Raw genomic sequence first — 21736 nt, 5'->3', positions numbered from 1 at the left:
ATACGCATTTCAACTTATCTCAGCACCAGACTTGAATCCGTCGAACCTGGACCGGTCCATGATGTTATTTCCAAAATAGGAAATAATACACGAGCTGAAGCCCTAACCCTATCAAAAACCCTAACATTGTGAGCTCACTAGCTGCGAAGTCAACACCGGACATCTTCCGTTTCTGGTTCATTCATCTGATCCTCGTGATATCGAAGAATGGAAATCAATCAAGAGATTTAGAGTTCAAGACCTCAGATGCTAATGAATCAATAGCACATCGACGATAGACTAACAACGTAGTGATTCCCGAGGTCACCTCATAAACATAGCTAAGTAGTAGGGACCCTGCTAGTCATAATAATTAGTTGGAGTGTCGGGCTGAAATGATGCGTTTATTATCTTTAATTGTGAATAAGCTTCTTCCAGTCTATGGCGAAATTAAGTACAGTGAAGACCGAATGGAGTCTTCTTTCATATATTGTTTCTCTACTATGCACTAAATCAAATCTCGGTACGTACAGATACATTCATCATATATAGATCTCTATATCAAGGTAGGTATATTCGGGTACATGCTATTATAGTTATGATATAACTACTATATAGATACGAAATGCACATCAAAAGCCAAAATCCAACATGGAAGGGAATCACAAATATTTCGTCATCAACAATCTTAACAATCTAAATGGTAAAAATGGCCGACAAATTCCATTCACCGATAAACTGACAAATCTAACAGCTGATATAGCGGTGTACATAGATAGTTACATGTCTTACCCTCGGCTACCCCATAGAACAAACAGGTACCTGCACCGTTCCTTTCCGCAGAATGCTGTTGGTACCTGATGACCTTTTCACCTATCCTAGATACTCTGTTCTGTACCATATGGGCGAAAGAGCGGAAAGAGAAAATTTAGACCATCCGCATGACCGACACTCTCTGCGACCCAAAATCAACCACCCTGTCATTTGTCAGGGATTGTGCAGTAGGATTTCAAACTGGACCAGGAGGGGTAAAGTGTTTAATATATTCATCCCTTTCCTTTTATCTTTACCTTTTAGTACGTATCTAGGTCTCGTAGGTTGAGTGGGAAAAAAGTACATGGTCTATAACGAAATTTCAGTTGTTAGTTGATTTTTGTTTCAAAATCGACTGCCTAGGTATGACCTTGACACCAACACGTTTGACTATTGAGTTATTTAGGCACGGCATGATTCATGAATTGAATATTCAACCGACTGGGTACAGAGTTTAGAGACGTACTACCTATGTAGTACGTAGGTATCATATCGTAATCTATGAGAAAGAGGTAAGCATACGAGAAAAACCGATGATAGACCGATACATGTAAAGATTCGGGCAAGCGTAATACAAGAAATTAATAAATAATACTTTAGACAAGACGCAACCGGCTGAATTCCTCTTTATTTATGCAAGAAACTGCTCCAGACATATGATATCCAACAACTTGTCGCACTGCGTAGAAATAATATGATATCCTATCCAGTATCTACAGGCATTGTCACGAGCCGATGTGTAATCTACCTCAATCCTATTAAATTTGACTCCGTATCGGCTTGAATAACTGTACGACGAAGGCACCTGGGCAGTCCTAGACTGCCCAGATACATATATGCGTAGTTTGGAACAGGGCCTCAATCCATACAGACCCCAGAAGAAACCTCCCCATATAAGTCAGTTATATGCTTCATACTCATGTTGCTATTATCCATGATAATCCGAAAAAGCGACAGACCATCCCATAAACAGGCACATGCTAGTTAAATTTCTGACATGTAGCATGATTATCAATCGGCGAGCAATTGACGATCATCTTTTGTTCTTCTCTTCACTTTGCTTTTTTCCCCAAAGGAGCTCGAAATGTTGTTCAACCTCGACGAAAAGAGGGATTAATCAGAGAAATGATACTAGCCCTATGATAGACTGACTATTGACTGGTTGCGCTCTGACCTTCGGACCCTGGATAAATGACTAGTTCTAGGCCGGTCGGAGGGTCCATTAATACTATAAAATATGAAGGATAATATCATGATTCTTTTCAATAATGGCGATACGACAAAAACGACGTTCCGGTTACTTGTTCCTGAAGAATGACTTGAAGGAAACGAGAAAAAGCAACGCGGTCAGGCTATCAGCTTGTCCATGCCAGGGACCCAAACGGTATGGAGATAAGTACGATGAAATTGTATTTGTAATGCTCATTTACTAAAGCATGAGATATTTATTGCAGATAATATATACAAAAGTCAAAAGACTTTCTCCACAAAAGGCAAAGCTTCGATTTCGATTAGGGCTGCAGGTGCCACCAAACTCGCCCTCCGCTGCTCCCCGGAGAAGACCCCACGCGCTGTAACCGAGCATGAGCATGCAAACAAGAAAAGAGACGATATTACATTAATCATGATTTTAAACAATCCTTTTCCATATTTAAATCATTATAGGGACGTAGTACTAGAGTGGTACGTTGACTGGATGGTGTGGTGACACCTCCTAGACTCCTTCACTCGTTCCCCAAATGTAAGGCCGAAAAACACAAGCAAACACAATTTACCATTGATCAAGTCTAGAACATGTCCGAGGTAGATATGTATGTATGTCAGTGCGCACCGGCGACCTGCATCTGACCATAACCTCCATACGGAGCTCAGTCCGGTCGCAGGGCATTGAGCACTGACTGTATACGTAGTAGTTATACGTCGTATACTGATGGAAATGCCTAGGCAAATAGTGCCTCGCACGCAATATTATCTATCACATGCGAGGTGACCAGCTGGCTTGCTTGCTTTCACGCCGAAGAAGGTTGAACTTTATCGTTTCAAAATCGTAACTGTTGCAAAGACACATATTAGTCAGGCACGCCGAGAATCATAGAACACGGATATGACTAACTGATATCTTCATCAGCGAGCTCATGGCTAAGTCCAACGCGCTGAGGTTGATGTTTGACTGAACGTCCGTAGACAATTGCCACTTTGAATTGATCGACGATAGATTTGTGAATTGCGTTACACTGTAGGGAGAGACAGCGTCAGCCATGAAAATATTCAGCCAAAAGTAAATGAAAAAAAAAACCTACAAAATCTTCCACTGTACAAGCTGTGCTTCTCAGCACAACAGGTGCCGAATAATCAGGTTGTTTGCCCTTTGGTTTCGTGTAGACTCGTCGAAGATTCAACTTTTCCCACATCATCTCCAAGAGTTCGTCGATATTCCACCCGTGTTCCGAGCTGATCGGACAGGCGTTGGGAATTCGATATAGCAGATCCAGTTCCTCGATGGAAATTGAATCAATCTTGTTCAATGCATAAATGACGGGAATGTAACGTCTGCTCTTTGCCTCAAGGACATCAATAAGGTCATCAATCGTGGCATCGCATCGGATTGCAATATCCGCAGACGTAATTCTATATTCACCCATAACCGCTCGAATTTCCTGGACGGTAGTTAGTCTCGCCGATTGACCATTGGAAAGGTAAACGACTTACGTCGTTGTCAATATGTGTTAGTGGCACTGTGCTTGAGATCGATATTCCTCCTTTCTCCTTCTTTTTGAATACAATATTTGGTGGCTGTTTATTGATTCGAATGCCGAATCCCTCCAATTCGTTCTCGATGATTTTCTTATCTGTCAACGGCTTGTTGACGTCCAAGACTATAAAGATCAAATGGCACGTCTTTGCAACGGCTATAACTTGTCGACCACGACCTTTTCCGTCTTTGGCACCTTGAATAATACCGGGCAAATCCAAGATCTGAATCTTGGCTCCGTTATACATGACTTGTCCAGGAACCGTTGTTAGAGTTGTGAACTCATAGGCGGCAGCTGATATACCGTCAGTATTCCAGACCATAATATATCGATTGTAATGGACCAGATATGACTAACCTTCAGAATGCTGGCCGGTGAGTTTGCTCATCAATGTACTTTTGCCAACCGAAGGAAAACCGATGAAACCGCTTTATCACAGTGATCAGCCAACTTCCACCGAACAACAATGAATGAGAGTTCACATACACGCTCGCAACACCGGTACGAGCCACATCGAAACCAACTATTATCCTAGATTAGTCCAGCCTGCTCAAAAGGGTGCGAACTGTCCGAGAACATACCACCACCCCCTCCTCCACCTCCCGAAGGAGTTAAAAGTTCTCTTTTTAGCTTCGCGAGTTTTGCTTTCAATTGTCCTATAATCCACAATATCAGACTCCTGGTCCAGCAACTCGAGCGAATCGATAAGGAAGTCCTTGTGCGTACCCAAGTGAAACGACGTAGCTTTGTTCTTTTGAGTTTTGGCCATCTGCGATAAACCGTCAGCTTTCTATCGCATTGTATAGAATAATTGAAACGGCGAACCTCGGCCTCAATCTCTTTGATCTGTTCATTGGATAACAGTTAGCATTCGGTCATGGTATTTGAATGTCATGGAGTTGTTCCAACCTTGTCTACGGTAGTCGCCATGGTGTCGCACGCTGCGGGGAAGGCTGTTTTTCAGGGTTTGATTTACTGTGAAATATGTAGATATTAGATGCAATAATTGTGTATAGAATGAATGTAGACTATGAAATCCAGCGAGTGTATACGCAAAAAAAATTGTCTTGACGATTCGTACCAAAGGCGGTGGCAGATTCTCTTGTGGCGTGAGTCTCTCTGATTGGTTGTACGTGGCGGGGTTCTTCATTTGAGGGCCGGCTGCCTCAGGCACAACGGCAAGAGGCTATCAACGGCTCATCGGCTCTTATCGGCGTCATGCGATAAAGATCATCGGTCAAGTAGGACAAGTTACTCTTCCTCTCTTTATATAACATCAATTGATTCCCAGGATCATTGTCAATTTATTTTGCAATTGCATGCAATTATATCGCACTCATTATTGTGCAACAGCAGTGTGTGACTGCTGTACAAACATTTGATAACTTATTATGGTGGTTAGTAGGTATAACATCTGATCTTCGTCCATCCTTCTCCGAGTCAACACTGACTCAGTCACCGACCGCAGCAATCGGCGATAAGATATCTCCACTGAGATTGTGACAGCTCATCGGCCACAAAGGTTCAATTGATAACCACCTTGACCGACGTTTCGACTTGATATATTCCCCATCTCCGCCTGCCGAACCACTAGTACGACGAGACTTGACTTCCCACTCATAAATAATGCCGTACCTCAAATCCGACAGCGTACAGGGCCACCAAGCCGACAATGCCTTTGAGAAACTTGTCAAAGACCTCAGTGCTGCTCTCGGCCCAATGTCGGGTCTGGACTCCGAGGATGTAGATCCTCTTGACATTCAACGTTTGATGGAGAAGTACGCCTCCGATGAGACGGAGTGGAATGTATACGCTTTGGCGGATCCGAGCAGATCATATACGCGAAATCTGGTTGACGAAGGGAATGGAAAAAGCAATTTGGTACTTCTCCCTTTTGTCCTACGTGCTAATGAGCCCTGCTGACTCGATGTATAGCTTATCCTTGTCTGGTCCCCTGGTAGGGAAAGTGCAATTCATGATCATGCTAACGCCCATTGTGTTATGAAGGCGGGTTCTACATAAGCCAAGTACTCAATTAAACAAAACAGCAGAAAGCTAATGCGAGATATCTAGATTCTCAAAGGCTCTCTAAAAGAAACCCTCTTCTCATGGCCGGAAAAGACTAACACACCCAACGCCCCCTTACAAATCACCAAGGAAACCGTCTATGGCGAGAATCAAGTAACATACATGTCTGACCAGGTATATTCCCATTCTCGAATCCGTATTTTGATTGAATTACGCAAGCTAATTCTTCCTTCTAGCTCGGATTACATCGTATATCAAATATGGACCCCGATAACTATGCTATTTCCCTCCATCGTGAGTCTACGAGTTTCTTCGTATACCTTATTCTCTCAATTCATTGTACTAATGAATATAGTCTACACACCGCCCAACGCGGCCAATTACGGCTTCTCGATATTCGACGAAAAGACCGGTAAATCAAGTCATATCAAACAATGCGATTTCTATTCTCGTGGAGGCGAGAAAGTCTAACCCTTTCCCCCCTTCTTTCATATTTTGGTTGTTTTCGGTCATGTATATTCGATAATTTAGGAGCAAATAAATGATTTTGATTATAGTCAATATGATGATCGACTGTTTGTGCGTCATGGGACAAAATCAATGTATGCAAATAACGGTAAAAACATGCTTTGGTCCCAATCATGAGATATACACAATATATACAAAGTTGCAATGATAGAAAGACATGTGAAAGTATAACTTCAAATGAAAACGATGATAGCTCGGATTCACTAACCATAAAATCACATAGTTGTACACGGAATGCACATTGTCAGAAGTGATGTGCCATGATATGTATGTAGGCATGTTAGTCTGGCGGTGTCGACATATATTGAATAACTGTGTACGGGAAGGAGAAGGCATAATATATGGATTGCGACAAAGACCTGAATGTGTCTGACTGACCCACTAGTTATCAGCTCTAGACCGCTGTTCAGTCTCGTCGGACGACTCTGTTTGCCCCTGAAGACTTGTAGTCGTCGTCTTGAAGAGTTCTAACTGGCGCTGCCGTAACTCCTCTAGTCGATCGAGCGGGTTCTGTAATTTTCCAGTATGAGTAGATTGCGATCAGGAGTTGCAAAAACGCATCGGTCGTGACACCCACCCAGTCGCATTGGTTTGGAACTCCCTCAGCAATAGGAAATTCACTTGACTCCTGCTGCTGCCCCTCTTGACAATCCCAAAAGGAGCGGCGTATTGGTGCTGGCGTCACTGGAAGACTGGGCCGATCTACTTCCGTTGGGAAGTCTGTGAGCTTGAGGCTTTGAGGTCTTTTAGTGCTGCCTGCTTTGCCACCACGGCCATTTGTAGTCTTTTTAGACCGCTGCTGTATAGCGTCAATATACTTGTTTATCTCGGGAACTTCATCCCATGCGTTGCCTCTTGCAAAAGTTTCCCAAGATTTTGCTGGTACAAAATCTGGGGTGGTGTATTCACTAATGGCTGTAATGCCCGATAAGGGCTGTTGGGGTTGCTCGGGTAGCCGGGGTTCAGTCTGTAAAGGCTGTTCAGAACGAGGTTCATTCTCTATAACATCACTAATTGATGGCACAAAGCTCGTCTCTGGAGGTTCTTCAGCAAACACTCGAGTGGGTTTGGAAGCACGAGCTTCCCAGGGAAAGATCGGAGCAAGTTTTTGAGGCTCCGGTTTCGTGGATGGCACCTCATAATACATATTTTTTGGAGCTTCTGGGTACGATGGCGGTGGTCTAAACAAATGTGTATCTTCAGACATCGTATACGTCTGCGTCTCCAAGCTTAATGCCTCAGGCCGCGAATGACGTGGCGGCGGTTCCCTAAATTTTTGTAAGCAAAGACACCCTTTCCTTCCAGACTAAAGAACCTTCCCTACCTAGATGCATCCCATTCCGATTTCGGCGGAGAGAATGGCCGTTCCTCTGGTTGCTGTGGCGGTGGAGGAGGGGGTGTTGGTGGCTTTTGTGATTGCGCTTGAAACTGCGTAGTCGCAGGAACGTCATTGAATGGTCGGTGATACGGTGCGAATGCTTTTTCAGTTATGAATTGAGCTCTGAGGTCCGTAAAGTTCTGAGTCCCCGTACTCGGTACCGTCACGTAGACCGCAGACTGCTCTTCACCGTGGACATAGAGTGGAACTACACTCCTAACTTCTGCTGGTACTTCCATTGGTGCATGGTGATGATCATGCCCTCGAATCTCTTGAGTTGCCGAAGGGGGATGTATGGGCTGGGGATGAGCGAGAACCGGAGCAAACGCTGTACTGACATCGTCAAATCCTGCTGACACCGGCGAACGTCGCAAAACATGAAGGTCTTCTGCAATTTGTGTAGGTGTCTTTTCCCGGGATCTAGAGGGCTCGTGATGATGAACTTGATGCTGATATACCTTATGAACGTCTTGAACTGGGATTGAACTTTGCGCTGAAGTTGTGGTGTAGAATGGTATGTTTTTTTGTGGAGTTGTGCTGGCATTATATGGCGGTTGAAACTGAGAGGAAATAGGGGATGGTGCTGACAGCAATGAAGCGGGCTTAAAGAGTATTTGATTAGAGATGTCACCACAGCGAACTTCAGGATTACTCACCATGGACCGATAGTGCCGATCGTACTCAGCCCACCATCTCCCTAGTAGCTGATAATACGGAGTACCTGAAGCAAAAGCGTGCCGCGACTGTGTCCAAGGTTTCTGTTGCCCAATAAAGTGGATGAGAGTGATGGTACTTTCAAAGTGCCTGTAAGCTGGCATATACTGATAGTTTCCGCTAGGCGTGCAGTTGTAAGTGAAGCTCAGACGGTGCCATTTCTTGAAATAGGTATTGAGTAGACCTTGGTCTCCTCCGTCGAAACTGGTGCCTCGCTCTGCAAGCGTGCGGAGTGCATAGTAGTCCTGTAGATTGGGACGTAAAACCATGACTCCACTGTTAAATATATCAGGCCACCCGATGTCCGGTGCAGCAGCAAAATCTTCCTGTAGAGATAATAATTCATCGGGGGCCCTCAATGCGACGACGTCGGCGTCCATATAAACGATCTTGGAGTATTGCGTCTGCCGCCAGAGCTCGATTTTCGTGAAGGTGGATACGAGATCAAGCCGGCCCATCAGAAGGAGATTTGCTGGTGTGCTATTCGATAGACGCTGTACGGGAACTATCTCATCGAACACGGACTATATCATCTTCATTAGCTTCAACTGTCGTATCCATTGGCCAAGCAGGACCAAATACCTGGAGTTCTCTAATGGTGGATTCCTTCAAAGTCTCCGGGGTAAAAAGAGCGACAATCTTCGCCCGCGTCCCATTGTCGCGTAATGAATGAGCGAGCACAACGGCACCTGGTCGTTGTCAGTGTACTTATCCACGTATGACGATCGAACATTCCGGACGCGTAGGGGGACCGTTTATACCGGGAAGATAATGATCGGATGTGAGGAGCTAGAAAATGCGTCAATCGATTGATATGTAATTCTTCCCCGATTTGCGCGATCCGAACTCACGGTGCAATAAACAGCTTCTCCAGGTGTTGCCATGTTGACGGTGCAGTCGCCCACGGAAGGACTAGGGTGCAGGATGGAAGATACGAAAAGAAACCCGCGATGGTCCTTAAACCAGCATTCTCTGGAAATTAATTAGTGACCAATTCGAAATAAAAAGCTGAGTTTAGCTATTGGAAGAAGTAAAGAATAGGAACGTAGTCTGAGGGTCTCCTCATTTGCTTTGACCTTGACCAGGGTCAAACTCACCGGAAGGATCCGCCGTGTACAGCTCACGACAGCAGAAACATGCCTGTCGCACAAGTCGAATAATTGAAAACGCAAGTCAATGAGCTCGAGAATGACAAGTCTTGAGTGACAGAAAGCAGTGCATGTCTTAGAAAAGAGAGAATGACGACGTATCTGCCCCGCCTGGAGAATGGAGGAGGTAGCATCACTCTACTATGTACAGCAAAAGCCAACAGCTGACCTCCGCCTTTCGCAGCTTTAGCTCCAAAAAAGTCGGGGAAAGCAGCTCGGCAGCTATCATGTGACCAATGACATCGCATATCTCAGGAGTCGAAATACTTCCATATATGTCTCAGTTCAATCAACATGTGGCATTCTCCTGCTATCTATTTCTTTGAATTAAGTAAAAATCAGTTGTATGTGCTTTGTCACTTCTTGTTCAGCATGCTCGCACCGCTTACCAGTAACTAACCCTAACCCTACTACCCGCTTGTTCCATCCGCATCCGCATCCGCAATCCATGGCACCATATTGAGATAGTTAGGACATATCATGAACACAGAAAATCAAATGACAATGCTAAATCAAGATGTCAAGATGATGGGCTAGAATATGCCCTTGAAGCTGAATATATAAAGGCCGAACCCAGCCGGTCTACTATCTACTACCTGGCTATGACTGTCTACGATTCCACCAGTCCTTGGATTACTAAAACATAGAGAAACAGATTCTGTAACTTCTATATTTCCAATTATGACAGTTGCATTGGAGTCATTCGTGCCAAATCTCTCTGGAAGAGTGGCCATAGTCACCGGCGGACATGCCGGGTTGTAAGTGTGCCCCTTTCCTTCGATTTGAAAAATGTCCTGACAAAGTCTCTCCATGCAGAGGTTTCGGTACGAGTATCGAACTAGCTAAAAATGGAGCTCGTGTATACATCGCAAGTCGGTCAGCCCCAAAGGTTGAAGCTGTGATACAAGCAATTGTGGCTGAATGCCCTAATGCGGATGTTCATTTCTTGCGCCTGGATCTCGCGGATTTGACTAGTGTGGTTGAAGCAGCACAAGAGTTTAAAAAGCATACCTCTTTCTTCGTACTATCCGCTGAGTTAAGAGTATTGCTAGCTTGTTCCAAAGGCGAGAGTCGGCTCTTCATTTGCTGATCAACAATGCCGGTGTGCGAAAAGTATGTTTATCGCTCCTTTGCGTGGACCGGGAGCTCCCAATTCGACAAGAGGTTTGATAAAGCTATACAGGGGAGTTGATGAAAGAGGGCCTTGTGAGAGGTTCCTAAGCACCAGATCAGTTTGCTTCTCTTCATAAATAACTCAGTCCCTCTTATCGAGCAATGCTGACGTTTTCACTGTTCCGAGATGCAGAGATATTGACAGAATATCTCCATACCTCTTCGCCAGCTCCTTTGTATGCAACACATTGGCAAGCTTTGAGTGTCCGTAGCGAGTCCAAACGGTGTATTCCTTCATGTTCATTTCGGGGAACACGATCCCCTGTTTCGGTGCCAATTTTACGTGTCCGTCGCTTGATACATTTACGATCCGCACCTCTCCTTTGGGTGCTAATTTGGATGTAGTGACAAGGATCGGTCGCAACAATTTCGTCAAAAGAAAGTGTCCTATGTAATTGACCTTCCAACAACGGTAATAGGTTAGCCTTGAGTCGTTTCGAGACATTTATATCTGCATCTTACCGCAAGTTGCATTTCGAATCCGTCTTTTGTTTCTTCATAAGGAACACACATGACCTATTCCCATAACAGGTATGAGCATTTGCCACTTTCTGGCTGAAACGAGAACTGCAGCAAGTTACTTAGCTGTATCAACCTCACTTGATATCAAATCCGCTAACGGAGCGTATTTGCTGCCGGTGGGTAAAATTTCCGAACCCAGCAACGCCGCAAAGAATCCCAAGATGGCGTTTGATCTCTGGGAATGGACTGAAAAGGAGCTGGAAGCACGAAGAATTGGTCTCGAATAAGTGTCACATGGAGTTGGATGTTATTCGTTGATTAATCCACTCCATAGATAGAGTCGGCAGACGATCGACAAAGTCCGCTGATTCTTCTCAACAGACAGAAATACTTCCACCCTTGTGTCATGAGTGTAAGGTTTTCGTTATCAACAGCTGTTAGGATAGTGCTAGCACGGTGAATGAATGTTCCACGGTCATTGGCATCAATACATCCCGCTGCTCCAGTAAATGTAATCCAGGTAAAAGCTTCAGGAGCTTTCCGGATCCAGAATGAATAGCTAATCTTGGCCATTGATTCTTTAAGCAGCTTCGCTCTTTCGTTAATAATGAGTATATTTGTCATTGTTTGTGAGCGACATTGTAGCAGCTCCCAGAAGATCAGGCAAGAGAGTCGACAACAAGCATTCATCCTGCTGGCATTATCCATGGATAGGTCTTTTGATTCCTCGGAATAAGAGAGGTTGTCGTTTGTTGGAGTGATAGCCTGCACCAGTTGCGTGGTTATAGTAGCAGCACTGGCGTTGGATAGTTGGTCCAACTTCGAGAACGCTTCATACACGTCCAGTACTGACTCAATTGTCTCTTTCTCGAACAGTAATCCCCCGATACAAAAGGTGCTGCTGGACACAAGGCTCCGAAGAATACTGTTGCTACGACCGAACTCGGCATGCAAGCAATCCCAAACTGGAGGTGTGTCGAATACACATGAATAAGAAAGCATTGTCCTATACCCTCGGTAAGCAGCTGATTGCGAGAGGGTGATATAGCTAGGCAAAACATACATCTTGATGACTCCTATCAGAGGTCCCATTTCGTCAATCAGGGGCTTCGGCGTCGAGAGGAGCATCTTTATAAGGCCTTTTTGATGCAAAATTGCTGATTTCTGATCCAATGTCACCATCTAAGTCACATTGTCAACGGTGTTAGCACATAATCCATGGCTAAAACGCTTGCGTACTCACATTATAAAAGATCAACGGGAGAACCGACCCCAGAGTACCATAAGTCAATAACGGGAATTCTTGGTTTAGACGTTCACTCAACATTCCAATCGTCGAGGTTTGATGATACAATGTAACTGCAGTAGCTTTGCGGCCCATTAGTATATCAATGGATGCAGCTGCACTAAATAGTGTAGCGTGGAATAAGCAAGGGTCTGCCATTGCATGTCTCATCCATATAGAGGCGAGGTGCCGTTTGAGACTATCTGCACTCGCAGTGTCCGCTGGTAAGTTTGCGGAGGTGCCGACTATTCCAGTTAGATTTAGGTTCACGTAGCACTTCTCATTTATTTCAGTTAGGGGTAAAAAAAAAGGGGGTTACCTTACAGAATTGTAGTAACGTTGGCATATAGGGGCGGTATGCAATGGGAGGGTCAAATGGGACATTAGGCCCAAGAAGTGAGTAAGAAATTCCGCTAGTACCCGAGTAATGAATGAGAATACCCTTCCCAGCACAACCAGGAAGGGATTGTGACGACACAGACTTTCTAGCTCCATAATCACAATCCAAAGCCAGTCTAGCGGGATGTCAGTGACAAATGAAGTGGATGTTCATACAGCAAGTCGTCCAGGCATACCTTGAACAACGAAAGCAACTCGGTGCAAGTCGATCACACTTCCGCTTATAGATCTTACATTTCGTGCAAGATTGGGCCGATTCTTCTTGTGCAGGAATTGCTGTTTTCGGCCCGTTGATTGGCGTAGTAGAGGTAGCTACATATTGACATGCTTGATTGAGTCTAGACCAGCTCGACCGTTGATTTTGATTAGTGATTCAGCATTATTCCCAGCAAGGTAGACATACTTTTTGCAACGAGAACAGCTGGGAAGGAGCTTGTCACACTGTCTTTTGCCGGCTCGACATGTCAGGCACACGAAGGGAGCTTGGTTATGGACTCTTTGGACCTCAGTCATAGCTCTTAACCAGATTGATTGACAATGGGCATGAGAATCAGCATGCCAGCAGACTCAAGTGAATAGCAGATGCATCGGATCAAAAATTTGGCGTCTTGTCGTTGGCGGTTTTGTCATCGTCACTCCTTAGACCATAGTAATCACCTTAAATCTGATTGGCTGATTGCATGTACCTAGATCTTGACTAGTATTGGCGCACGTCTTTCCAGTGTCCGTCGCTGCGCCTTACACCGTTGCTGGTGTCGGTCGGCCCCCAGCTCAACGGAATCGAATTTTACATACAAATTGACATATTTGAATACCCTCACAAACGCGCTTCCCCCTCTATATCTATAAAAAGAAGTGACGAATCGGGTAAATAAGATACGGCACTTTCATCTATAGGCTCTTGAATTGCCTGTAAGCTTTGTTGCTGTGCCATTTCTCGAGCTTCTCTTTCTCTCGCTCTTTCGCGCTCCCGTTCTATCCTCCTCTTATTTTTCTCCATCTCGTCAAGCTTACGATTCTCAATAGCCGGATTGGTATCATTTACGGTAAGAACTCCTCCAATCTGCACCTACCGCTAAGTTTCTTATGGCTGCGGCGCCGGTTGACCTCTGTAAGCAGCTCTATATGGTGCTCGTAAAGGTCACTTTGGTGAGCCTTAGAAAGTCCAGCATCAACAATCCTATTGACGCGGCGGCTTAAAAAAGGGCTTATCTGATCAAAAAAATCGGATATAGCGGCAATATCACGTCGTAATCTTTTGACATCTTTCTCAAAAGCTAGGGTGTCTCTCGGTGGTGAGCGAGATCCGGTTGTTGGTGAACTTGGAATGTTCCGTTCCTCTCCATCAAAAATTTATAATATAGGACTGCCACGTGAATATATTTTTGCTTGCAGTGGCCTAAGCACAACCTTTGGATCATAAGGATAGATGCCTGCATTCCGAAAGCCTGCCTTGATTGTACGCCGTGTAAAGGCCTGTAAACGCACTTTATGAAGCCCATGTAGAAAGTCGCTTTTATCATAAGATTGGCCTCCAAGGCGTGTCTGACGGTTCACCGCTCTCCCATGAAAATGCTTATATTGTTGAAAAAGCACGCCATTTAATGGCTGTAGGATATGAGTTGTATGAGGTGGGAACGAATAACATATAATCCGATGCCGTTGGCAATAATCGAGGAATTGCCAGGTCAAATGAGCGCCGCAATTATGCATAAGAAGAAGTCGATATCCCTTATTCTCTTCTTCCTCTGTAGATCTGTCAAAATGCATGAGCCATTCAGCAGCAAGCTCGTCAGATATATATCCATTCGGGGATATTGCAAGAACGTAATCATCCTCTAGATCGCGATACCACTCTTCCATATGGGCCTTGCCAGCGAGTATAATAAACGGAGGAAGTACCTTTCCGAGTACGTTTATACACTCAATAATTGTAATTGATTCCCGGCTGCCTGCGCTATCAATGACCTCATTGCGCTCATATGCAGTAATTACTGCCTCCCTTTTTCCCTGTCCGAGCCGGAATCCGGTTTCGTCGAAGTTGAAAATGTTTGACGGCGTAATTTTATAGGTATCGATTTCAATCTTTAGACGATCGAACCAGGTTTGTAAGACACCAAAATCCTGCGCGTTGAATCTATTCGGGTCCATTGGCTTTTGTACGATTCGTGCGTAATCGGTGCCTAGGCGCTCGAAAAAGCGATTTGCCCAATTAGGCCCTACAACGCGTGGCACATCTCCGAGTGGTGTTATATTGCGTAGTATAAGATTGGCCTGCGTTTTCAAGAGCTCCGTCGTAAGAGGGACTCCTATGTTGTCAAGATAAGCTAACCATGCTTTTAATGCGCGTTCCTGGTACTCTGTAAATAGGCGGTTTGTTGCTTTGCGGGTCGATTTAGATGCGCGGCCCTTGACGCGGTTGTAAAGAGTCGTATATGGAATCGCATGAGCTCGCGCCGCATCTTTGATATTCTTGAATTTTTTTGCCGCTAATTCCTCTGTTGCTATTTTTATAGCGAGTTCCTGTTTTTTGTACGAATCAGACGGCATTTTGGTGGTGATTTTGAAGCTCAGTTTGGGTCAATCTGTACTCCGTATGTAAAAATTGATTCCGTTGAGCCGGAGCCGACCCACAACCACCGAGAGGCGACGGGTAATGCAGTAAAAGGGGTGAGCGCGATTAGGGATTCACCCTAACCCTAACTAAGCTCTTCACTTCCTTAGTACCTAATTAGGTATAGTCGAAAAGGCAAACCCTACCTCTACTCCCTAGTTAGGAAACGGTCACATGATGGCAGGGCTACTCTTTCATCTCAAGACCTGTGACAATCCTGTCCAATAACACACGATACAACTAGTATCAGAAGGGTGGTGGGCGATCATGCCAAGATAGACGAAAGCTAGTCGTCTGTTTTAGCTACGAATTCTCGCAAAAGGATAAAAGCCATGAGCCGTACAGGCCTTAGCTCTCGATGCGGGTGCGGCGTGGACCCTTGGGAATTTTCAATCGTCTTCATTCTAGAGAACATCACACTAATTGATTAAAAATGATATATGTTCCTTTTTCTTACAAGATCAATATGCTACCCAAGACAAGCATGTCTTGTATCCCATGCGGAACCCGCACCCGCAAGCCACCATGAGATCGTGGTCTTTTGAGGATGCCGATCATGGCAATTGACGTATTGCATACGGACTAAAAGTGTCCGAGGTATGATATAAGAAGCCCTATGTACCATTTGAGATTGAGAGGAATTCAGTTGTATCGTCTTTTTGCTTCACACCCCTTGTTCAGAATCGCATCTCTTACCAGAGCAGCATGACTTCAAGTACTCCTTTTGTTCCCCCCTATACCGGCTCAACAGTAGACGTTTCCGTCATACTGGCCGATGGAACCGGTGTACCATGTGCATGGATGTTCAAGAACGCAATTCCAGGTCACAACATCTTAGACGTTCCATGCTTCAGTTTCTTGATCGAGAACAAAAGATCCGGAAAGAAGATCTTATATGATCTCGGTATCATGAAAGCATGAAAAGAGAAACAATCTCCAGCGAGTGGGCATTTATCATCTCCCTTTATCATTAGATGCAGGGAACGGAATAGGTTCTAATCCCAAAAACAATCCTTGACCAAATTGAAAAATCCAAAGCAGCAACATTCGACGTCCAACAAGGCGTAGCAGACCAACTTATTGCTTCCAACATCCCAATCGACTCAATCAATGAAATAATATGGTCTCATCATCATATGGATCATACCGGAGATCCATCCCTGTTCCCTTCGAGCACTTCACTCATTGTCGGATCAGGGTTCAAGAGTGACAAGACTACATTCCCGGGATGGCCCAGAAACCCCTATGCTATAACCGTCGATGATGCTTTTGAGGGAAGGAAGGTTATTGAACTGGATTTCTCTTCGAGCGACTTGCACATTGGGGGGTTTCCGGCCTTGGATTATTTTGGTGATGGGAGTTTTTATATACTCCAGACTCGGGGACATAATAAGTTTAAAACCTTCTTGTCTACGGAGTTGTTCCTAGCCATGGAACTAATCAATTTGAATTTTACGATAGCTCACGATCATATAAGTGCGCTCGCACGCACTGCGGAGGATAAATTCATTTTCCTCGGTGGCGATATCTCACATCACCCGGGCGAGTTTCGTCCAACGACCCAGTTACCTATCCCGTCTCAAATCGATTCATCCTTGCTCGGCAATCACATCCACCAAGGAGCTTCACATCCAGCAATTGTATTCGAAAGCATCATCTCGCAAAGCAAAAAGATGATGGCTCTGATTGCAAAACTAGTCCATTCTATGAACATAACCACATGACGAATGCCTCTCCACAGGAAGCGCAAGTTACTATTGAGAAATTGCAGGGTTTTGATTGCGTTGCTGATGTGTTTGTTGTCATTGTGCATGATAGTAGTTTACTTGATATCTTGCCGTTTTCCCGTTGAAGTTGACGCAGTGGGATGAGGCTGATTATAAGGATCGGGGGAGGTGGATGTTTTTGAAAGATTTCCTGAAGGCTATTCAGTGAAGCGGCTGTCTGAAGAGGGGTGACGTTAACAGATTAGTAGTCGACTTGATAGGCCAATGGAGTTCCCAAATGGGCGTACGTGACTGAGTAGTCACCCATAAGACGCTTAAGCGATACCGTAGAACCAACACATAAATCGAACTTCAAGTGTTCATCTGGTTTGAAATTTAGCAGGGTTATCAACTCCCGATACATCATTCAATTAGAATATAAATTTCAAGCCGTAACTGTCACTACTGCTCCAGGATAAACGGCTTTAGCCACCGAACCCACATCGCCCTCTTCCCCTGCCACAGCCCATTCGACTACCTTCTGCAACGCAAGCCGACTCTCCTTCTCAACCGGTGTATGATGACCCGCTCTCGGTAATGTAACAACTTGACTATCTCTACTAAGATAATCCGCGATCCCATCTAGGTTGAGATGAGGATTCAAAGCAACGTCTTCCATGCCCCAGACAATCGTGGCTTTGGCTTTCAGTGAACCCTCGGGTCCCTCGTCAAAGACGCCGGAATGACTGCTCTTGCGCCTTATTTCGCCCCCGTCGCTTAGACTGTAAAGTCCTGTGATGGTCTCGAGGGACTTCTTCCATCGACCGGTACTTGTTCCCTGTCGGTAGTAATTGGTCATGCTGACATATTTCTCACCGTAGGATTGTTTGACGACGTCCTTGGAATATCTTTCGGAATCAGATGTCTCTGTATTCTCTTGTCTGAGGGAAGGCCCCAGACAACCTGCCACTCCCTCAGCAATTTCTTTCGCAGAAGGTATGCTGTTCACACCGTGAGCCATTTTATGGATCGCTCGTAGAAGTGCGGTGTCGCCACCGCTTCCCTGAAGACGCACTATGGGGAGTGCAAGCTGCAATGCAAAGACATAGCCCGAGGCCACGGCCTGTCGAATGACTGGATTCATCGTGTGCAAAGCTTTCTTCACCATTGACCGCGATTGTAACGGAGAGTGAGAAAATAGCTTTAGCATTTTGACTGAGGAAGAAATGAGCCGTTTAATATTCGATTGAACCAGGGAAATCTAGCCCGTAGTCAGCTCCGATTCATCAGCAGTAGAGGCAAATGGTATACCAAAGGTCCATTGGTGAGAACAAATCGATCCGCCAATTGTGGCGCATCCGCTGCCAGGCGCATAGAAATAACACAACCCCAATCATGAGCAACAATAATCACTCGTTGTTGAGCACCAGTTCTCTCTGGATTATCAATCCCATAGAGTTCCCTCAATGAGATGATAAATTCTGTCATTTTCTCATGGACTTCAGTCGCAGAATACCGCTTCAGCAAATCCGAGCCTCCATATCCAGGAAGGTCTACAGCCACGAGATTGCTTGTTTCGCGAAGCCAGATTGAGCCCATGACGTATCGCCATACCACCCAACTATCTGGAAAGCCATGCACAAAGATCACCAGAGGCTTTGAAGCAGGTGTTTGAGGATCCGGGATGGCATTAGTAACATAATGAAACTTGAAGCCATCGCGCAGAGTCAAGAAACGATGATGCAGATCAAATGGTTGTTTTGAGAGGTTCCAGAAATGATCTCGAGCTGTACTTACACATCAGCATGCATCGTTCTGTTTCGAGGTCGAATTATCGCACGGCAGGGATTACACAAGAAAAAGTAAATAGCCTACCTAATGCCAATTCAGATTTATACTCTGCTGTCGGCTTTTTGAAGAATTGACCATTTATAATAGTCAAAAACCAGTAATAGAGCATAAACATCAAACCAATGGCTTGAATGAGCAGGGAGTTCAGAGCTCCCAGATACGTCTTCGCCATGGTCGATAGGTAGCTTGAGTGGCGAGTTGGAGCTCGCTCAGAGGCGAGCTATGAAGAACGGTGCTATCCAGAGAGCGACCTGTGACGATTGAGCAGTGTCTCAAGTACCTTCTGATAATTTATCGTGACTTCAGGCAGTTGGGTCGATAAAAAAAAACACAAAAAGAACAAATGTTTAAGTAGAGGATCAGGTGGTGGCTTACAGAAATGATCGCCCCTAAGCTCCGAAAGTTAATGCCTAAAATCTGAGGCTCGCTTGACGTAGCTATACGCTAACCTCGGTCCCTGCATACTTAAACTTTACATGCCTTTTGATAAATAAACAAGTATATACAGAGTAAGCAATTTCTCATCAATGGACCTACTAAGCATACTGAATGCTCAGATAGGCGCCTCCCATTACGCCAATTCAAACGCCATCGTCGCATGCCCCGGTGTGCAACTTCCATAGACTTTGAGATCATTCATATACACAAAACAACAAGTGGTATATAGCTGGATACAAGACCAAAAAGAGCAACAAGAAAAGAAAGTAGCGAAGGACCATGTAATTATATAAGTGCTCAGCTCACGGCATAAAGCCAATGTTCTCTCGGTCATCGTCAATCAGTCGTCCGTACCTTATGTTCTGGTTAGTATTTGTGGAACGACACTAGAAGAACGATAAGGATAGACTCACTCTAACAACAACCTGAAAAACCAGACTTCAAGATCTTCGTTTCGGAGGACTTTCTGTGCCCATTCCTTGCCCTGTTTGGCCAACCGTGGCGCCTGGATCTTGCCCTCCGCCTCCTGTGCAAAGTAACGAACACTTTCCACAGCATCAGTACCCTTCATCCCCAAGGGCACATAATGGACCCATGCATCAACCCACTCGTCTTGCCATTCTCGGAAGAGGGCCATCTTGTAGATCAGGCTATTGCTGCGAAGAAATGCATGGTAACGTCCACTAAAGGCATTCCCATCAATGTCTAACAGGTACTTGTAAGCCCATGCGTCTTGTTGGTCGACGGATGGGGAGATATCAAAGTATTCTTCTTGGGCGCGACAGTCGCCTGGGTCACACTGGCCGACATAGGTGAACGTGACATTGAATAACGACTTGACGTCTTGACGTGGAACATTGCTAGTGATCCACCTCCCATCTTCCCTCTGAGAGAAAATTGTTGCATCACTTGCAGAGTTGACGTTCTTGACAAATAATTGTCGATGTTGTCGGCGCCATCCTCCATCGCGTGAAAACCCTCCAGTAGTCGATCCGCGCCAATACATTTGAGATATCTTGTCCTCCCAGACGTAATCGCGAGTCGCATTGTAGCTAACTTTTCCAATCCAGTACCATGGACTGGGATATAATATATCCTGGAAACTAGATATTTTGCTTTGCGAGAAAATCGGGAAAAGGTCCTGAACAATGTTGAAAGCATTCGGTCGGTCGAAGAATCCAAAAGTATTTCTCAACGAAGGAGACAAGCAGATATCGGTAAAAGCAGTAGTATTGTGAATGAACCCCAGATCGCTTGTGGCGTAAGGTTCCATATTATCGCGTGGATTCTCTTCGAGCGAGCGTGCAGGACTATCTACTGGGCAGGAAAGACGGGAATGAGTCCAAGTAGGCTGATGGGCGAATTTGTTGAATCGAGTCGTCCTGACCTCCTCAATCCGGTCACCTTTATTCAAATCCGACGGCCTCGGTGACCACTTATTGTGTAGCGAAGTCTTCTCTAGAGTAGCAGGAATCGCCGTATCCTTTGCATAAGAAACCAGTCGATGGAGATCCTCGTGCGGAACTACCACGCGAGGTTCATCGTGTATATTGAACGCCAAATCCATATCAGGTAGATATTCCACAAAACTCTCCAACATGCCAACAGTGGCCTCCCGCTGCCACTGATAACCATCTCCTCCACCTTCGACCTTGGTAACTTTACCCTCCCGAATCAAAAGACCGATGAGTGCGTTGTCGTACCCAAGGGCTTCATGGACCCGACTCCGAATAACACGAGGCGATAAAGCCCAAAAAGGGAGCAGTGAATGGTATATTGTATCGTATTCATCAATCAACTGAACACCTCTCTTCTTCGCGAATGCAAACCATTTATCGAAATGCGGCGGCGGCGGCATTCCATAACGACGACGATATTCTTCGACTGCCTCCGTCAGAGATTTGGACTGACGAGCCAGTTTCGCATCAAAATCAGTATTGGCATCGTTGATAAGTCGTGCGATCGGGTGCGAATCCTCGGTCGTCGGTTGTAGTAGGTTCTCAAAGTCGGCGGGTAAGCTCTTCTCAAAGGGTGCTTTAGGCCCTGTGTCTGTTTCAGGGCTTCGGAGGAAGAATAATGTGAAAGCGGCAATTGTGAGAAAACACAAAAGATAGAGCGTTCGCGAGACCCTCATCCCTGCGGATGTCGGGTATAATCTATAAAACGGACAAAGGAATTGATGAAGACAGCTTGCCCATGGCAAGGGATGCCGGGCGGGCAATGCGCGGTGGGAGAAACCAAGTCACCCAGATATTGAAACACCGAAGAGAGAAGGATCTATCGGGTTTAATACTCTGAGACGTCGAAAGTCGATACACTAGAGGGACTGGAAAAGTCTTGTGTTGTTTGGAATACGAAGGAGGGTTGAAAAACGGTCTTGACGTAACGCACGTGCTGTGGATCTGGCGGATGGCCAGAACTTTAAAGGGGGACAGTTGACCTCCTATCTTCAAGGGTCACGCTCGAC

General features: G+C 45.2%; 11 protein-coding genes across 14 annotated transcripts, besides 1 other annotated feature; 3 read left to right on the top strand and 8 right to left on the bottom strand.

Moving 5' to 3' along the window:
• Positions 1-1973: 1973 nt before the first annotated feature.
• TSTA_033410 (GTP binding protein, putative) lies at positions 1974-4593 on the bottom strand. 2 transcript variants are annotated; one of them, XM_002480486.1, is made up of 10 exons: positions 4455-4593; positions 4371-4391; positions 4272-4314; positions 4127-4201; positions 4032-4068; positions 3903-3973; positions 3502-3839; positions 3093-3449; positions 2906-3026; positions 1974-2843 (listed from the first exon to the last, which is right to left on the bottom strand). In XM_002480486.1, exons 1-10 carry the CDS (start codon positions 4473-4475, stop codon positions 2824-2826), a joined length of 1104 nt encoding a protein of 367 aa, XP_002480531.1. In that variant the 5' UTR covers positions 4476-4593; the 3' UTR covers positions 1974-2823. The 2 variants fall into 2 exon arrangements, with proteins under 2 accessions (XP_002480531.1, XP_002480532.1); XM_002480487.1 differs by having other exon boundaries at positions 1974-3026.
• Positions 4594-4817: 224 nt separating this feature from the next.
• TSTA_033400 (cysteine dioxygenase Cdo1, putative) lies at positions 4818-7068 on the top strand. 3 transcript variants are annotated; one of them, XM_002480485.1, is made up of 6 exons: positions 4818-4946; positions 5014-5426; positions 5481-5552; positions 5619-5747; positions 5810-5867; positions 5929-7068. In XM_002480485.1, exons 2-6 carry the CDS (start codon positions 5172-5174, stop codon positions 6042-6044), a joined length of 630 nt encoding a protein of 209 aa, XP_002480530.1. In that variant the 5' UTR covers positions 4818-4946; positions 5014-5171; the 3' UTR covers positions 6045-7068. The 3 variants fall into 3 exon arrangements, with proteins under 3 accessions (XP_002480530.1, XP_002480529.1, XP_002480528.1); XM_002480484.1 differs by having other exon boundaries at positions 4835-4950; XM_002480483.1 differs by having other exon boundaries at positions 4864-4942.
• Positions 6508-9077, bottom strand: TSTA_033390 (glycogenin; the record flags this gene model as incomplete). The annotated part of the gene is made up of 6 exons (XM_002480482.1): positions 6508-7369; positions 7426-8081; positions 8136-8717; positions 8776-8882; positions 8955-8982; positions 9045-9077. 6 exons carry the CDS (start codon positions 9075-9077, stop codon positions 6508-6510), a joined length of 2268 nt encoding a protein of 755 aa, XP_002480527.1.
• Positions 9078-10022: 945 nt separating this feature from the next.
• TSTA_033380 (short-chain dehydrogenase, putative) lies at positions 10023-10431 on the top strand (the record flags this gene model as incomplete). Its single annotated transcript, XM_002480481.1, has 2 exons — positions 10023-10099; positions 10158-10431. 2 exons carry the CDS (start codon positions 10023-10025, stop codon positions 10429-10431), a joined length of 351 nt encoding a protein of 116 aa, XP_002480526.1.
• Positions 10432-10596: 165 nt separating this feature from the next.
• Positions 10597-11027, bottom strand: TSTA_033370 (short-chain dehydrogenase, putative; the record flags this gene model as incomplete). Its single annotated transcript, XM_002480480.1, has 2 exons — positions 10597-10914; positions 10977-11027. The coding sequence occupies 2 exons, from the start codon at positions 11025-11027 to the stop codon at positions 10597-10599; spliced, it is 369 nt and encodes a 122-aa protein (XP_002480525.1).
• Positions 11028-11294: 267 nt separating this feature from the next.
• Positions 11295-12420, bottom strand: TSTA_033360 (uncharacterized protein; the record flags this gene model as incomplete). Its single annotated transcript, XM_002480479.1, has 2 exons — positions 11295-12104; positions 12220-12420. 2 exons carry the CDS (start codon positions 12418-12420, stop codon positions 11295-11297), a joined length of 1011 nt encoding a protein of 336 aa, XP_002480524.1.
• A 1021-nt stretch (positions 12421-13441) lies between these two features.
• Positions 13442-13998, bottom strand: TSTA_033350 (uncharacterized protein; the record flags this gene model as incomplete). The annotated part of the gene is made up of 2 exons (XM_002480478.1): positions 13442-13723; positions 13768-13998. Coding segments are annotated over 2 exons (477 nt in total), but the record flags the coding sequence as incomplete, so codon positions are not given.
• Positions 13741-15150: a mobile genetic element.
• Positions 14014-15249, bottom strand: TSTA_033340 (uncharacterized protein; the record flags this gene model as incomplete). The annotated part of the gene is made up of 2 exons (XM_002480477.1): positions 14563-15249; positions 14014-14529 (listed from the first exon to the last, which is right to left on the bottom strand). The coding sequence occupies exons 1-2, from the start codon at positions 15208-15210 to the stop codon at positions 14014-14016; spliced, it is 1164 nt and encodes a 387-aa protein (XP_002480522.1). The 5' UTR covers positions 15211-15249.
• A 730-nt stretch (positions 15250-15979) lies between these two features.
• On the top strand, positions 15980-17126 carry TSTA_033330 (uncharacterized protein; the record flags this gene model as incomplete). Its single annotated transcript, XM_002480476.1, has 3 exons — positions 15980-16178; positions 16316-16914; positions 16941-17126. The coding sequence occupies 3 exons, from the start codon at positions 15980-15982 to the stop codon at positions 17124-17126; spliced, it is 984 nt and encodes a 327-aa protein (XP_002480521.1).
• Positions 17127-17211: 85 nt separating this feature from the next.
• TSTA_033320 (alpha/beta hydrolase, putative) lies at positions 17212-19199 on the bottom strand. Its single transcript, XM_002480475.1, has 3 exons — positions 18856-19199; positions 18292-18767; positions 17212-18241 (listed from the first exon to the last, which is right to left on the bottom strand). Exons 1-3 carry the CDS (start codon positions 19001-19003, stop codon positions 17426-17428), a joined length of 1440 nt encoding a protein of 479 aa, XP_002480520.1. The 5' UTR covers positions 19004-19199; the 3' UTR covers positions 17212-17425.
• Positions 19200-19306: 107 nt separating this feature from the next.
• On the bottom strand, positions 19307-21613 carry TSTA_033310 (capsule-associated protein CAP1, putative). Its single transcript, XM_002480474.1, has 2 exons — positions 19683-21613; positions 19307-19623 (listed from the first exon to the last, which is right to left on the bottom strand). Exons 1-2 carry the CDS (start codon positions 21401-21403, stop codon positions 19572-19574), a joined length of 1773 nt encoding a protein of 590 aa, XP_002480519.1. The 5' UTR covers positions 21404-21613; the 3' UTR covers positions 19307-19571.
• Between the last annotated feature and the right edge of the window lie 123 nt (positions 21614-21736).

Source organism: Talaromyces stipitatus, genomic scaffold (genome assembly GCF_000003125.1).
Source record: "Talaromyces stipitatus ATCC 10500 scf_1105507295541 genomic scaffold, whole genome shotgun sequence".
In the NCBI taxonomy this organism is placed as follows: domain Eukaryota; kingdom Fungi; phylum Ascomycota; class Eurotiomycetes; order Eurotiales; family Trichocomaceae; genus Talaromyces; species Talaromyces stipitatus.
The sequence above is the reverse complement of the archived record's forward strand: the minus strand, read 5'-3'. Positions and strand labels throughout refer to the sequence as shown.

Excerpts from the sequence above, each read along its gene's own strand:
- TSTA_033400 (XM_002480485.1), top strand. The coding sequence starts at position 5,172 with ATGCCGTACCTCAAATCCGACAGCGTACAGGGCCACCAAGCCGACAAT. Across the intron at positions 5,748-5,809 it reads TAACATACATGTCTGACCAG|CTCGGATTACATCGTATATC; the intron begins GTATATTCCCAT and ends TCTTCCTTCTAG. Across the intron at positions 5,868-5,928 it reads CTATGCTATTTCCCTCCATC|TCTACACACCGCCCAACGCG; the intron begins GTGAGTCTACGA and ends TAATGAATATAG.
- TSTA_033410 (XM_002480486.1), bottom strand. The coding sequence starts at position 4,475 with ATGGCGACTACCGTAGACAAG. Across the intron at positions 4,392-4,454 it reads TGGCGACTACCGTAGACAAG|ATCAAAGAGATTGAGGCCGA; the intron begins GTTGGAACAACT and ends TCCAATGAACAG. Across the intron at positions 3,840-3,902 it reads CACCGGCCAGCATTCTGAAG|CTGCCGCCTATGAGTTCACA; the intron begins GTTAGTCATATC and ends ACGGTATATCAG.
- TSTA_033310 (XM_002480474.1), bottom strand. The coding sequence starts at position 21,403 with ATGAGGGTCTCGCGAACGCTCTATCTTTTGTGTTTTCTCACAATTGCC. Across the intron at positions 19,624-19,682 it reads TTTTTCAGGTTGTTGTTAGA|GTACGGACGACTGATTGACG; the intron begins GTGAGTCTATCC and ends CCAGAACATAAG.
- TSTA_033320 (XM_002480475.1), bottom strand. The coding sequence starts at position 19,003 with ATGGCGAAGACGTATCTGGGAGCTCTGAACTCCCTGCTCATTCAAGCC. Across the intron at positions 18,768-18,855 it reads TAAATCTGAATTGGCATTAG|CTCGAGATCATTTCTGGAAC; the intron begins GTAGGCTATTTA and ends GTGTAAGTACAG. Across the intron at positions 18,242-18,291 it reads TTCTCACCAATGGACCTTTG|ATTTCCCTGGTTCAATCGAA; the intron begins GTATACCATTTG and ends ACTACGGGCTAG.